The following is a 15,086-nucleotide window of genomic DNA, read 5'->3' as shown; positions in this document are numbered from 1 at the left end:
AAGCAGGAGTTTTCTCCAATTATAGTTAATGGGAAAGATGTGGAAACCGTAAAGTCTGCAAAACTCCTTGGGGTCACCATAAGTGATGACCTTTCATGGAACGAGCATGTCAGTGAGGTTATAAACAAGGCCTCTAAACGTTTGTATTTTTTGGTGCAGCTTAAGAGGGCGAGACTCCCGACAAGTGAATTAGTCTTATTCTATTGCACTTCCATTCGATTTGTACTTAGTTATGCGGTACCGGGGTTCCATTACTCGCTGCCATTGTATCTCAAGACGGAACTGGAGCGTGTCCAGAAAAGGGCGCTGGCTATTATTTTCTCGGGGATAAACTACAGCGATGCTTTAGTCAGCACTAAACTACCAAGCATTGAACGTTACAATGAAAATATTTTTAAGAAGACCTTTAATTCTATTTTAAATGATAAGAGTAACCGGTTAAGAAATCTTTTACCCTCAGCCCATAAGTCGTTTTACTTATTTACTTAGTTAATCGCTTTCACCATACTTACAATACTAAAAGGACTAAAATATACATATGAACAAGACACAGAAGAGAACGGAGGACAAGGGTGCGGGACACACAACAGAGCGAGGCTCCAAATTAAGTGTGCCCTTACGAGAAATACACAAATACTAACTATGTAAACAATAGACAGTGTAAAAAGTATATAAAAAAGTATATGAGATAATAAAAGAAAAAACGAAAACGATAGGAATAAATCCCTCATGCGGCCGATAGAAAGTCCTAATAGCAGCAGTTACCAACCAATAGAAGATCACGTGACCTACTGCATTTGCAGCAGATCGACTTCGAGGTTTTGAAGTTAGTGACGTCATAGTTTGTACGAAAAGCAGCCGAATAGCGTTGGAGTACGTGAGATTTAAACTGATTGAGAGAACTAATAATACGAATGGATACAGGTAAGGTATTCCAGAGTTTAGCGACACGATTAAAGTAACTAAATTGAAAAAGCTTTGTACGGCACTTAGGAATTAGTACGTCTTGATCAGAGCTATGACGGGTAAGACGGGTGCCTTTGGGCCTGACATAATCAGCTATGGGTAAGGCGTAGTGGCCAGCGCGACACTTGAAATAGAAAATTAAGTCTTTCACTTCGTGCCAGTATGTTAACGGTAGCAGGTTGAGGCGAGAAAGGCCCTAATGATAAGAAATATCCTCTTGCCAGTGCGTGTTTAAGATGAATTTTGTTGCCCTGCGTTGAAGACTTTCTATTTTTTTTTATGCCTCCGATCGAACTGGGAGCCCATATCTCGCTGGCATAGCCAATATGTGATCTTACAAACTTGAGATAAATTAATTTCCTATGATTTGTAGTGAATGACGAAACACTGTTGCGTCGCAAGAATGCAAGCATCCTATTGGCCTTAGCTAAGATAGTGTTGGGGTGAGTGTCCCATGTGAGGTCCGAAGAGATAGACACTCCGAGGTCTTTTACTTGAGTGACGTGATTAAGTGAGATGTTTTTCAACTTGTAATCGTAACGAAATGGGTAGCGCTTACGTGTGACGGTTAGTACCTCACATTTAGAGGTGTTAAACTTCAGGTGCCAATTATCACTCCAGCCCTGCAGACTGTCCAGGTCTATTTGGAGTGACTCACAGTCCTGTAGACTATCAATGACACTGGAACACTTTGAGTCATCGGCGAAGAGTGCGATATGATTCTGTATCACCGGCGGGAGGTCGTTCACATAAACTAAGAACAGCAGAGGACCAAGGACACTACCTTGAGGGACTCCTGATAGAACTGGGGAACGACTAGAAGTGAAACCGTGGACCAAGCACTGCTGACCACGTCCATCTAGATAACTCTCAAACCACTGCAGAAGTTTCCCGCTGACACCGTATTGGGAGAGTTTCAGAAGCAACCCTTGGTGGGAAACACTGTCGAAAGCCTTTGCGAGATCCAGATACACTATGTTGGACTGCAGGCCCTTATCAAGAGACTGGCCAATCTCGTGATACAACGTTAGAAGCTGGGTGACTGTAGATCGACCCTGAAGGAAACCGTGCTGTGCATTGTCAAACAAAGGACAAAGAAAATCATTAAAGTGCTTGAGTATACATTGTTCTAATACTTTGGACACAACGCACAGTAGAGAGATAGGTCTGTAGTTAGTAACGTCCTCCTTCTTTCCTTTCTTATCAACAGGAACGACAAGTGCGTTTTTCCATTCAATGGGTAGTTTACCCTCCGCAAGAGATAAATTAAAAAGGGCGCAAAGAAAAGGTGTTAATTCCCTTGCACACGTCTTTAGCACGGTTGTAGGAAGACCGTCAGGGCCCGGAGCTTTACTCGGGTCTACATTCGAGAGCACTTTGTAGACCTCGTCCTCGCACAGCGCTAAGCTGTCGAAGACGGGCAACCTGCCGTCGGGCGGCGTAAATGGATCAAGGGGTACCTCAGGCGCATGCGTAAACGCAGAATAGAAAAACTTATTGAAGGCTTCTGCCATCTCCACCCCGGAGGATATCTGACGTCCACCGTACGTAACATTAGCTGGTGTGGAGTTTGACTTGGTTCTGTGGCGGAAATAACTCCAGAAGTGTTTTGGATTGGCTTTCAAGTTGTCGCCAAGAGAAGTGAGATATTCCTTTAATTTCCTGTTTATCGATGCCTTACATACTTTTCTTAAAGTCCTGAACTTTTCAAGGTTAAAAGCGTTGTTGTGCTTCTTGGTTGCACGTCTGGCTGATTCTTTCCTCTTCAGCAAGTGACGAACTTCTTTGTCAATCCACGGAGGTGTGTTTAAGTCCCTGACTCTGGCCTTAGGGATATTGACATCGATAACATCCAGAAGGGCGGATTTTCAAATGGACCAGCAAGCGTCAACATCCGAGTCACGTAACACGCTATTACTAATAGCAGAGCTCCGCATAATCTGCAGTTTGAGGTTCTCGAAGTTAGCTGATTGAAATTGATAGGCATAGCGGGCAGGTTTCTATACCCTACAAGGCCTAGCAACCAAGTCAAATTCAAGTAGGTCGTGATCGGTCACAAAGCCAGTCAGTAGAGGAGTCAAGATCGCAATGTTCATAATGTGGTCAGGTGCATCAGTTATTATTGAATCCAAAATATTCTCCTTGCGGGTCGGAAAAGGGTTCACTTGCAGTAGAGAGTGCTCGAGTAAAGTTTCAAAAAAAGCAGAATCGGCAGAGCTCGTTAAGTTCGAAAAGCCGCAGCCTTCAATCCCCTTGATGGCAGGATAATTGAAGTCCCCAAGAATTAAGGAATGGCTCTTGAGGAAGCGAGCAGAGATATTGAGATGAGACATAAACTCCGTGACGGAGTAAAAATCATAGCTTGGCGTAGAGTCAGGTGGTCTATAAATAATAAAGGCTGATAGTTTCGAAAGAAACTGTTTGGGGCTGCGTCGGTGGGAGTAACGAAATAATTTGGATATATCAACAAAGTTGAAATGGTAAATTGGCCACCGTAATGATTACAAAAGCTGACGTTTCGAGCGTTAGCCCTTCGTCGGAGCGAATGACGAAGGGCTAACGCTCGAAACGTCAGCGTTAGCCCTCCGACGAAGGGCTAACGCTCGAAACGTCAGCTTTTGTAATCATTACGGTGGCCAATTTACCATTTCAACTTTGTTGATATATCCAAATTAGGTCTATAAATAACACTGATTACTAATTTAGAAGAACACGCGAGGTTTAACTCGACGCATAACATTTCGAGCCCTGTTTCTAAGTCAGATCTGCGACGGCAATCAAGATTGACCTTTACTGCTATTAGCACGCCCCCGCCTTCACGTTCAACCCTATCGTGTCTAAAGATAGTGTAGCCGGCATCCAAAATCTCAGAGTCCAGGAAAAAATCTTTGAGCCAAGTCTCGGTAACAAAAATGATGTCGTATTCGTTAGCGTAAACCAGCTTTTGAAATGCATGAATCTGGCAGAACGATTCGCTGCGAGGAGACTTGTGTTTACTTTTTAGGCTTTGTGCATTTAATGAAAGGCATTTTAGGAGACGATCGTTGGTGGAAGGGCTGGGATTAACAGACACGTCCCCGCCTCTGAGAAGAAGCTGCCGCGATGCGGACGAGTTTGGATAGTAAAAACACGGAGCGCGCGTTTTCTTGATCTTCATGTGGTAAAAGCGGGAATCTTTCAGCGGCAGATGGAAAAAATGTCTAGAGTAAAGAGAAATGCCGTGATGAATTGAGCGGCAACCAACAATGCCGCGATGGACAATACCTCCAAACGACCAGATGAACGATGACAATAGCTCATCAAATACGGGATTTGTCCCATTGTTCATATACACAATGGTTGGAAAACCACGACGCACAGTTGGAAAAGAGCAAGAAATAGTTGTTGAATTTTCTGCAAATACTGTTGAAGTTCCAGCCACTAGACCCGCTACAGGTGCTGTCCAGGATGTTAGCCACACTCGTCTTTGATGTAGACTGCCGAAGGACCAAAGAGATAGGAGAAAAATAACAAAAACAGCAGAGCTAAAAAAACTTGAACCAGTGCAAATCAACATAACAGTTGCCAAGCCTCAACATAACTGTTGCCAAGCCATCTAAGACGATGCAGGCGTTTTGAAACACCAAGGTGGAAAACAAATAGGTTCAGGGACAAATTTTTAATGAAATCTTTTATTGAGTATGATATTATATAAATATAGCTTTATTTTTAATAATAGGTTTCATCATTTTACAGTATTCAATTTCACTTTTAGGCTTATTATTATTCTTACATTTGTCATACTATTAGATATTCTGTTACAATATTTGTAAAATACGCAATTCAGCCCCTTAGAGGGCTGCCATGTATTCATTTGTGAAATAAAACTTTTGTAAACCTTTGTAAACGCCAAGCTTCTTTTCATAGACACTGACAGTCTCATGTATGAGATTGAAACTGAAGACTTTTACAAGGACATAGCAGCAGATGTTGAAGAAAAGTTTGACACCAGCAACTTTCCAAAAGACCACATTTCAAAGATCCCAACTGGTTGCAACAAAAAGGTTGTGGGCATGATGAAAGATGAAGCTGGAGGAATGATCATTGAGGAGTTTTTTGGATTGAGAGCAAAACTTTACAGCTACAAGATTCTTGAAAGCAAAGAAGAGAAGAAGTGCAAGGGAATCAAGAAGACTGTGATAAAATTATAACTCATGAAGACTACAAAAAGTGCTTATGTAGCGGAGAGATACAAATGAGAAAGATAAATGTAATCAGATCGCACAGACATGAGATATTCAGTGAGGCCATCAACAAGATTGCTTTGAGCGCAAATGATGATAAGAGAATCATAAGAGAAGACAAGATCTAAACTTTTTCACATGGCCACTATAAAATATGAATCCTCAGAATATTCCTTTCAATGCTTTAATAGTTGGACCAGCAAATTCAGGAAAGACAAAATATGTCGTCAACCTTTTGAGCAATAATTTAATAAGAAATTCGATTACATTTTTTTGATTTGTCCAACATTCATCCACAACAAAACTTATGATAATTTTGGAGATTTAGACAAAGACCTCTTTATCTTGACTCCACCAAAACCAGATTGATTTTTGTCTTAAGCTCATTAGTTTTGCTTATGAGGGAACTAATACATTTATCATTCTTGATGACTGTGCCGCTTCAAAAGATGTGAAGCAGAGGACAATTGAACTCGTGAATTTAGCATTCAGCGCAAGACATAAGGGAATCAGCGTTTGGGTGTTCACACAGCAGATAACAAGTATCGCAAAACCATTCAGAGAAAACATTGCTGCACTGGTTTTATTCTATACACCCTCGGTTAAGGATATAAAGGCGACATTTGAAGATTATGCAGGTGATTTGACGAAAGAAGAGCAAATTGAATTAATTTAGCATTACCTGGTGAACAATTAAGTTAAGTTAGAAAGTTGCTAGATAGCACAGAGAACGTCTTCTGAAAAGCGAACTCTAGAGTATTGTTAGTGCTTAATTATCGCTTTCTTTTTCTTTTGTATTTTTTTTTTTTTTTGCCATGGGAATACCGGTCGAGTGCTTCTCTAGCAAAATTCATTACTTGACGAGGGGATTCAGCATTAAATTGCACGCGAAAACCGACATCGCACGAATCGCAATGTAACGCGGAGTTCACGAGTCAAGTAATGGACTTTCCTTAATCGCATAATTGAGTTAAAACAAGAAAAAGAAAAAAAACAGCTTTACTTGTAATTGTTATGTATCGGCAAATGCAAAACAATGTCACTTAGACTCGTGTTCAACTCGCAATTTAATTCAATGATGCGATTCTAATTATTATTCTGAGTAACCACTTCTATTTTAATCTTCCTTAACCTCCTCAGACGAAAGGTCTGAGCATGTGTTGTTTTTTATAAAAGTTTAGTGTCGGAATGTTATTGCGGAGTTTTTTAAGTCGGTCAATTTATGCAAAGCGTGTGTTATTATGTCGAGTGACTACAGTTTTCGACCATACTGCGTATTATGAAAAACAAACCGAGAGAAAAACAGACTAACTCAGGTATGACTCGCTAGGATATAAATTCTGCTATGAACTCCAGAGTTTGTAAAGCAATTATGACTAACTCTTTTAGCGCTTCTCAGGTCCTGACTTTTAACTCTAACAGTGTATCAAAGTTTTCCATCCACAGTGTGCATTAACAGTCAATAGAAGGCGAAACACTGAACTTTTCCCTTCAGCATGTGCATTTTAAGGGCATCAATGAGTATAACAGCAACAATGAATCCTAAATCGTCAACTGTTGTCTTTGTTAAGAAAATCTTTTTGTCTAAACCACCTGTTTTTTTTTCCCACAAGCTTCGTTAGAACTCCCTTTCTGCGGTGGATCATAAATAACTTATGCCATAGTTCTACCAGCCCTCTAGAAAACACGAGTTCAATCCTCGATTTCTATTTCGATGTGAAATATCAGCCAACCTTAAGATCACCTTAGGAGCAAAATTATACAAAAAGCCAGGTTTTACCATAGATAACATGTTTAAGAGCCAAGTTTGAGGCAATGCTGCTTTTATTTTTTAATTTCATGTAGGTTTAGAGGAAACAATAAATATAACGAAAAGTTATTTTTCTCGTTTGGGCGAATTGGAAAGTTTCAATACAAGACTTGAAAAGTTTCACTGCTTCGTAAAGTCTTCATTTCAACAAGCCAAGCCATTTCAGTTGAGTTCGAATGAGCTCCTCGACTTTATATAACTACGAATGAATGTCTGCCAGATTTTAATTCATCCATTCCGTAGGATAAAAAAGTCGAACATGTTCTTGGGCTTCATTGAAGATACAAAAACTGCTTTTTGAAGTAAAGTTTCACTTTTAGATGCCTCAAAAGACCATGTTCTCTAGAATTTTATTCGTTCGTGATCTTGTTACTTCAGAAACCTGGGTTACAGAATGACTTAAAATTTGCTAGAAATTCTTATAAAATGTATAGGTTGTCTCATCAAAAAACTTATTATATTCAATACAAGAAGAGAAGCTTGTGCGGATATTTCAAGATAAAAAATAGCTAAAAAGTAATATGTCGGAAAACTTCGAAATTTTCTCAAACTATACCTTGACCTTCTGGTATTAGGGAAGCCAAAACGACGAGAGCGAAGCAGTAGAAAACAAAGAGCTTGTTCTCAGAAAACACCCGTAAGTTATAATTCCCCGGCCAGAGAACGGCCATAGCGAGTTTTCAAGCTTTAGGGAAACATCTGACGAAATATGACAACTGAAGATTAATCTGCGTTCAAATACTCCACTCCATGACTATTTATGAGGTCCTCAATGGTTGTCATAACTGAATAAGACCCTCTGGATATAGTTGGCTGGTGAAACTCAATAACATATGTTTTATTGACCAAGTGTGAGGTCAAGGTGGCTGGATATTGGCCGAATTCTTTTTTTGCGTTTCTATGGACCAAGGCGAAGGCGAGGTCCATTGAAACGCAGAAAAAAAAAAACCAGGGGCTAATATCTAGCCATCTTGACCGAACAAGCTTTATTAAATGGATTTACAACTTACAGGGCAAAAAGATTTCGCTTTAAGAAGAATCAAGAATGGCTTGTTTATTTCGAATGCCGGGTGGAAAGCCAACTGTGTTTGTAGCACAATTAACCCATGAAGGCCGTATGGTTTTTCCTTAGTTTTGACTGTCTTCTGCCGCTTTTTGCAACTTCGTTACCGACAGAGTCCAAAAGTTACGAATTTGGGCAACATGAGCCCGTCTTGCCCGCTCGGCTAGCCAATCCGAGGAAATACGGAAAGCAGAAAGCAGGACCCTCTTCATGTTGCCCGCGGGCGCCGCTAGCTATATAATAAATGTTTTCACTGCGTATCAAAGATGATCATTCACAGGCTAAACCTGGGATGAGCAGACCAAAGAACCTGGAAAACAAATTTCAACCAAGTCTGAAGAATTGGAGCGTTCTCGAACCTCACTAACTGACGTTTTCTGTAAATTAAAGCCATGTTGGATTTGCATTATTCTGACATTTTCCTTAAGATGAGTCTATACCTTGGTCTAGGCTCAATTGTGATCGGCAAATATATCCTCAGCTACAAAGTTAAGAATTGGAAAAATCAATTCAACTAAGGCCAACTAAACACCCTACACACACCTAGTTAAGAGAAGTAGTTGTGTCTGGCTGCATGAAATATTTTCTTTAATTTGTAACAAAAAGCGTAGTAAGGTGCTAGATGCACCTTGCCAACAATTAACTGCAACATAAAAATATATATTGGCGTCCATCTTGTTTCATATTTTATCAGGACAAGCTCCAGGTGCACTAATAGCCTTTATTCTATTTCTTCAGGAATCGTTTATTTTCAAAAGAATAAAATGCTTTAGAATATTTAACATGCTTATATAACTAACGTTGTTAACTGATGAAATTTCTTATCATGTAAAGCCTATTTCGCATAATGCGACCGGAAGAATACACTTAGAAATTAAAGGGAATCATTCATACTTTAACTTGTATTTTAACTTTCAGAGAGATAATTTGGTAATGATTATTTGGAAAACGTCCTCCCACGCCGTTCGATCTCATAATATTTCTGAAAAGGAGACAAATCAATTGTGAGAATATCCTGCCTCGCGGATAATAAAGAAAACAGTTTCCCTAAGATAGTTATCCTCTTCAGAAGATTATTGAGAAATAATCTCCACGAAGTCGAGTTGAAGGTCGTAACTTTCGCAGCCGTAAGGTATCGGTACAAGATGTTTTCATTGCCGATAATGTTTGTGGAAATACGCCACTTGATGTAAGATTACATGTATAATGATAACTTTCATTTTTCAGCTGTCTGGTGTTATGTTCCTGTTTAGACACACCAGGTACACGGGTCACTGGAAATAGCTGACATCAAGAGAAATAATAGTCTCCCTCGCAGCCGTTTTTAGTCTCGTCACGCAACGCTTCTCCTCACAAACGGCTGCTCACATTCGAACAACATTCCTTTCCCTTTGTTGCCTTTGCACCAATGAGATCGCTGACATCGTTTCTTATACGACCAATCAGAGCACAAGAGACTGTAATCACTATCGTTATTCCCGCGTTTTCAAATTCTGCATTTCATCGTAGTTTCTTGCTGGAGGAAACCCTGAAGAAGGTTTTGCAAAGTGATCGTTCTTTTATTTGTTCCACCTCAGTTGAGACAAAAGAAAAAATTTATGTTTTTGGAAAAAGTTCTTTTGATTTTCCGGCGAATATTTGTTCCTGTCTGGATGTGAATGTGAGCTGCTATTCAGCGACCAGCGAGTTGTCAGTTTGTAAAGCTTGCTACCGACGATTGATCAAGTTCAAAAAGGCCTCTGTTCATCTTGAAGAGTTCAAAGATGAATTGAAGGGAATCTTCAAGATTCGAGAACTTCCCAGAAAGAAGCGCTTATTGAGCGTTGAGAGCGACGGTGGAGAAATCCAAGCTTCGTGCTATGGGAAATCCTCGAAATGTTTACAATTCGATCCGATCAATACGACTTGTACCTCTAATGCTACAGCCAATTCTAATATTTCTACCACGATCAGCCAAGAGGGACGTTATACTCCGGCAAGATTTCCTATTGGTTCTAATGGTGTATTGATTTAGATGCCTCAAAATTATCACTGGATAAACAAACACAAGAAAAACATGCTCAGGGGTATCAGAGCTAGATAAACAGTAAACAAAACATTTTTTTTGTTGCCTCATGGGAAATTGAATTCTGTAGTCCATAGCTTTTGAGAATTCACACTGTCTATTCAGTATGCCACTGCAGTGTTAAGTAGTCTATGAATAGTCTGGAACAACACAAATGTACAATATATGAGAGCCTAGTGACAAGTATGTGCCAATGATGACAAACTGTTACAACCAAAAAATGTCAAAACAGGACCCTGAAAAAGTCTGTTAGCCCAGATTTTAACCCAAGAAGTACCCAGGTGCTGCAACTACTGATATAAATGAAGTTGATATAAATGTCTTCATACGAATCTGATCTATTCAAAAGTCTGAAAGATTTGCAATCTCACTGAATAATGACTAATAGCAGTCTAACATTTTTGCTCAATATTCAAGAAGAATACAATTTGATACTGGCAGCAGCACCAATGAAGAGATTCAATTTTCAAAGAATCAATTGGTCAATATAACCCATGGAATCTTTCATAGCATTCTTAATCAAACTTCAGACCATTGTCATAAATTACTTTTCTCTATTACATGTACATGTATACAGTATTTTCTTCACAAGTGAAATGTAACTAATCTCAAACAGATGTTCCATCTTTTGTGACTTCACATGACAAAACTTTCAATTGCTATCATAGAGTATGAGTAGCACACAATCCATGTCACTAATCAGACAATGAATTTGACCAGTAATCTGATTTAAAAATATGATGAATTTATTAGATCACTCATTTTCTTACCACAATTTAGGAGGGCCAAAGAAGCTGTACTGTTCTCCCCAACCCCCTCCCCCACAGTGATTTCCACCACTCTGTGAAAGGACTCCAAAATGTTATCCTTATTGGTTTCAGGAGTGCAGGAATGCAACATTTCAACAAGCACATGTTTTGAATCATTTCCAATAAACATTAAAGTAAAACATTAATGGTAGCATAAAGTAAACCACATTATCTTATAGTCTGGCAATAAATAAGAGTTCTTTCTGTTTTTTCCTGACTCTGTTTCAGTTCATCAGTAAGCCAGCCAAAATACAATTCCAGTTCCTGCACAACATCAGCAACATTTGATTTATTTTGACTTTCCTTAATTTCTACTGCATTTTTCATGTTCAGAAGGTTGAAGTAAGACTCACAGAAGGCTTCCATTTAATTATCTTGTGATGTTCCCCAACACATCAAAAGGAAAATAGACAGCATTAATCTATAATGAAATTTCTAATAATAATAATAATAATAATATAATGAAAACTTTATTAATTTTAATAATTTAATAATAATAATACTAATGTCATTCAGTGCTAAGGAACATGCAAAAAGCTGTAGTCTCTAGCTCCTTTAACATTGCCAGGACTTTCAAGGTCCTATTGGACTGAGTTCTTCAAATGACGTTAGCTTCAAGCATAGGTTTTTAATTGGTTGATGGGACATTTATCTCCATTTTAGGGTCTAGGGGTCTACCATCTTAGAACTTTTAGGTTTTATTTGTGTCGGGACAGGTCCTGTCAGACTAAGTTCCCTAAATGGCGTTAGTTTCAAGCATAGTTTTAATAGGTTGATGGGACATTTACTTCCTTTTAGGGTCTAGGGGTATAAAATTTTAAAAAGTTTAGCTTTTATCTATGCAGTAGTGACAATCAAATAGGCTACACCATGGCACCCAATATCAATTTTATTGGTAATCTGAAGCACTCAGAAGTGTATACTGCGATGATAATGTCTTGTACTCAGACACAATATTTTTACAGGTGATCATGTGTAATATAACACAGACAGAATAAAATAACGATAACCAAAATAAGACCACAGAGTAATACTAATACTGACTAAACTATTTACATTTTCTATTTACAATATTTACATTCTTATTGTCCTTTCCTTTATACTGCTTAATTTAAAACATACATGTAAAATAACATTTTGCTGCAGACTCGTTTTTATTGAAACACTTGCCACTGTCTTACAACATGCGCTTCATCGACGGCAATGGCACAGAGTTTTTTGGCATGGAATACACAGAGTTCGTCAGCATAAATCTCCAGCGTTCGTTCCTTAAAGTGTATATGACACGAAATTTTTTTTTTCGTTGATAGCTAGTTCCATGTGTATAATAAACGGTTTGAGAGTTTAAAATGAATGAAACAATTTTTTTGGTCGATTTTTAGCGCCCGAAACACGCTAAATTTATGTGTAAAATTGTTCCCGGAGACTGGGCCGAGAATTGGGACTCGTGACGTCAGGTTGTTTGATCCTATGATTGGCAAGGTCAACAACTTTCAGTGTTTTCCTTGTAACACGCTGTGATTACTCGCTCAATTCTATCGTTTCACGCTTCGAAATGTCCAGCGATTCCGAGAGTATTGAGTCGTCTGACTCTATAGAAAGTATGGATTGTGGAATAAGCGACAGTTCTGAAGAGGAATGGGGAGTTATCACTGGTGTGATAGCTCCATATCAAGATGAGCCGCTCGCGGACGAGAACGACGAAGAAACAGGCGTTTCGAGCGAACAAACCGATGTTGATGGACTTACCCCGTCAACTCTGGAGGCTAGATACGAGAGAACTGTAGACGTAGACTCCTGGTTAGTAAAACTGGTCCTTTAAAATTCCTTGTATATATACTTATAGCAAATCTTTGTTAGACAACAATTCATTTTTGCTGTCTTCTTCAGGTGTCGCTGCAAGCAATGTAATACCGGGACGTTAGTTGGTTCCCTGGAGTTTCGATGTTGCAGAGAGGTAACAAATTCATCTGCAAAGATGGTATTTGATGGTTCCATTGAACGGATAAAATGCATCACACAACACGAGGACTACGATGCGATTAGGAACCGCGCAGTTCTTCTCCAAGTGGCTCCCTTGTTGAGAAACCAGGATGGTGGGACTTACCGTCGCCGAGGTGGAGTCAGAAAACGAGTCAGTACATTTTTAGTAAAAACATAAATAAAAACATACAATGTGTAAACTAGCATAATCACTTTGCTGGGCATAAAACATTAAGCTTCAGATAAATCAGGGTAAATTAAGGCACCTCAAGCTATAAAAGTTGACCAAGTTAAGTTAGATTTTGCATTTACTTGGACTTTTATCTGATGCACTGACCTAAGGTAAAACAGGAACTAATAAGATTGCTTGCAAAGTAGCTTGTAGGAAAATGTAAGCTTGAGAAATGCCCTGCAGTTCATTATCAATTCCTAAACATAAATATTTTTTATTTGAATGTGTGTGTCATGGGGAGGTGAAAGGCAGGGTCCTGTAGTAATGTAGAGCATTCTTACACACCTTCCTATATAATTTTCATTGTGCTTTTACTCTAGGTTCATTAGAGCTGTTGCATACCGATGGACCACAAGGTGGCTTTGTGGCTACATGGGCTGGGATAACAGAAGACCACTACCAGCCTGTGTTTACCATAATATCAGAACTAAATACCAGTCACAAAAATTAATACCAGAGGTTTTGCTGCTGCTCATGACAGAGACTAGCATAGTACACGTAATCAAACCTATGACATGATTGTTCTACACTGATTGTCTCGGTAAACAACAATTTTCAAATTGATTTTCATGGGTGGTTGTTTCTTGTTCTATTGTTTGGTAATGTATGGACTGTGAACCAGAAACAGCTTAGGTTCTACATGCACACTAGTTTGACTAAATTTAAAATTTCAACTTGTTGTAGGTACAGTGCAAATATTGTAAGTCGATGAGTACAGTGCAATGCAGGCATGGAAAATTTAAAGTAAGAAGGAAAATTGTACCACGCAGAAAACCTTCCTGTGACAAAAGTTTGGTCACTTTATTTTTTGCAACGGCTTTTGTGACTTCGCAATGGTTTTTGTCATATTGAGCAATTGTAAGGTCGTCTTGAAGTGGGTTGACTGCTGCTTGAGGTATTGTCACTGATAGACATCTGTAGTTTCGCCTGCTCTGCTTCTGTAAAATAAATAAATTTATTTAATTATGTTAGTGCATTTTTAGTTTGTTTGTTTAGCATCCTTTTACTATGGAAAAAACATGTAGAAGATATCCTCCGTGGAGACAATCACATTGTGCATTACCATGATGGCAAACTTGTTCCCAAGGTCTATCTTTTCCCCAGTTCTAGTGGGTGGGAAGAAGATAGACCCTGAGGACAAGGTTGCATGACAGTTGGTACGTAGAACATTATGTCATATTTGAACATTGCGCTTCATGAGCTTTGAAGAGTCAAAGCAAACTAACCTGGTGGAAATAGTGACGTTTTCTTCGTTGCCTTTCTTGCCTGGTAAAACTTTACAGCATCCTCTTTATTTACTCTGTCTGGGAACTGCTGGTTGAGGGGTTCTGGTACCCTTGCTGCATACTTCTCATCTACTTTCTTCATTTCTGCCTTTGGCAAGGTGAAGAGAAGATTCTTCAGTGTGTCAACATACCCTGAAAAGATCACAGCCCAATTCATATAAAATGTCGACGTCATTTGAAAAACGTGCAACAGTGTTTTATCAGATATAAGGAAACAAGGTGAAGCAGAGTCCTTTACACAAGATGCTGGTCAATAGTACTTATCATGGTAAAAAGAGGTCAATAATTACCATAGCTAGGTGGAGATGCCACCTCTCTAACAACCTCTTCTCCCAGTTTAAATTTTGGATAAGTCACCCGAATGTATTCTTTTCCATCGCTTGATGTTTGGGTTTCTCTTCTGAGGTTTTCATTAAAATGCAAGCTTGCCAGTATATGCCTAGAAAATTTTACTTTAGATGAGCGAACACATGAAAATCTGAAAATGAGATTGTGTATGATAATGGTTGGAACACAAGGGAAAGAACCAAGGAAAGGAATTAAGGGGATGGGAATGTGATAAATGATAACAAATACTGTTTTGTGTAGTTGCATACATTGTAGACATGTTGCATGATGTCTGGTCAATAGATCATGTGTAACATTTAGC

At 38.9% G+C, this 15,086-nt stretch overlaps 2 protein-coding genes, 1 long non-coding RNA gene and 1 pseudogene across 4 annotated transcripts in view; 2 read left to right on the top strand and 2 right to left on the bottom strand.

The window, feature by feature from the left end:
- The first annotated feature begins 4,211 nt into the window (after window positions 1-4,211).
- LOC148718756 (uncharacterized) lies at window positions 4,212-5,374 on the top strand. Its single transcript, XM_088739995.1, has 2 exons — window positions 4,212-4,401; window positions 4,873-5,374. The coding sequence occupies exons 1-2, from the start codon at window positions 4,212-4,214 to the stop codon at window positions 5,154-5,156; spliced, it is 474 nt and encodes a 157-aa protein (XP_088596121.1). The 3' UTR covers window positions 5,157-5,374.
- Window positions 5,375-11,279: 5,905 nt separating this feature from the next.
- LOC148718753 (uncharacterized) overlaps window positions 11,280-15,086 on the bottom strand; it is a 6,039-nt gene continuing 2,232 nt past the window's right edge. The window contains exon 2 of the long non-coding RNA XR_015994309.1: window positions 11,280-12,204. This is a non-coding gene — a long non-coding RNA (uncharacterized LOC148718753). The remainder of the gene's footprint in view (window positions 12,205-15,086) is intronic.
- Window positions 12,198-14,122, top strand: LOC148718755 (uncharacterized; annotated as a pseudogene). The gene is made up of 3 exons (XR_015994290.1): window positions 12,198-12,736; window positions 12,827-13,070; window positions 13,472-14,122. The product of XR_015994290.1 is annotated as an uncharacterized LOC148718755 (transcript).
- The window catches only part of LOC148718754 (uncharacterized), a 1,946-nt gene continuing 787 nt past the window's right edge, over window positions 13,928-15,086 (bottom strand). The window contains exons 3-5 of the mRNA XM_088741988.1: window positions 14,728-14,876; window positions 14,378-14,569; window positions 13,928-14,089 (exon numbers count right to left, since the gene is read on the bottom strand). Coding sequence (XP_088598114.1) covers window positions 13,995-14,089; window positions 14,378-14,569; window positions 14,728-14,876 — 436 coding nt within the window. The 3' untranslated portion in view covers window positions 13,928-13,994. The remainder of the gene's footprint in view (window positions 14,090-14,377; window positions 14,570-14,727; window positions 14,877-15,086) is intronic.

Source organism: Stylophora pistillata, chromosome 12 (genome assembly GCF_964205215.1).
Source record: "Stylophora pistillata chromosome 12, jaStyPist1.2, whole genome shotgun sequence".
Classification (NCBI taxonomy): domain Eukaryota; kingdom Metazoa; phylum Cnidaria; class Anthozoa; order Scleractinia; family Pocilloporidae; genus Stylophora; species Stylophora pistillata.
This window is presented reverse-complemented; position numbering and strand designations above follow the sequence as displayed.

What these genes read in the sequence shown, in the direction of transcription:
- LOC148718756 (XM_088739995.1), top strand. Translation starts at nt 4,212, where the DNA reads ATGCCGCGATGGACAATACCTCCAAACGACCAGATGAACGATGACAAT. An exon ending in AGCCACTAGACCCGCTACAG is followed by an intron (nt 4,402 to 4,872) that starts GTGCTGTCCAGG and finishes TTCTTTTCATAG; the next exon opens with ACACTGACAGTCTCATGTAT.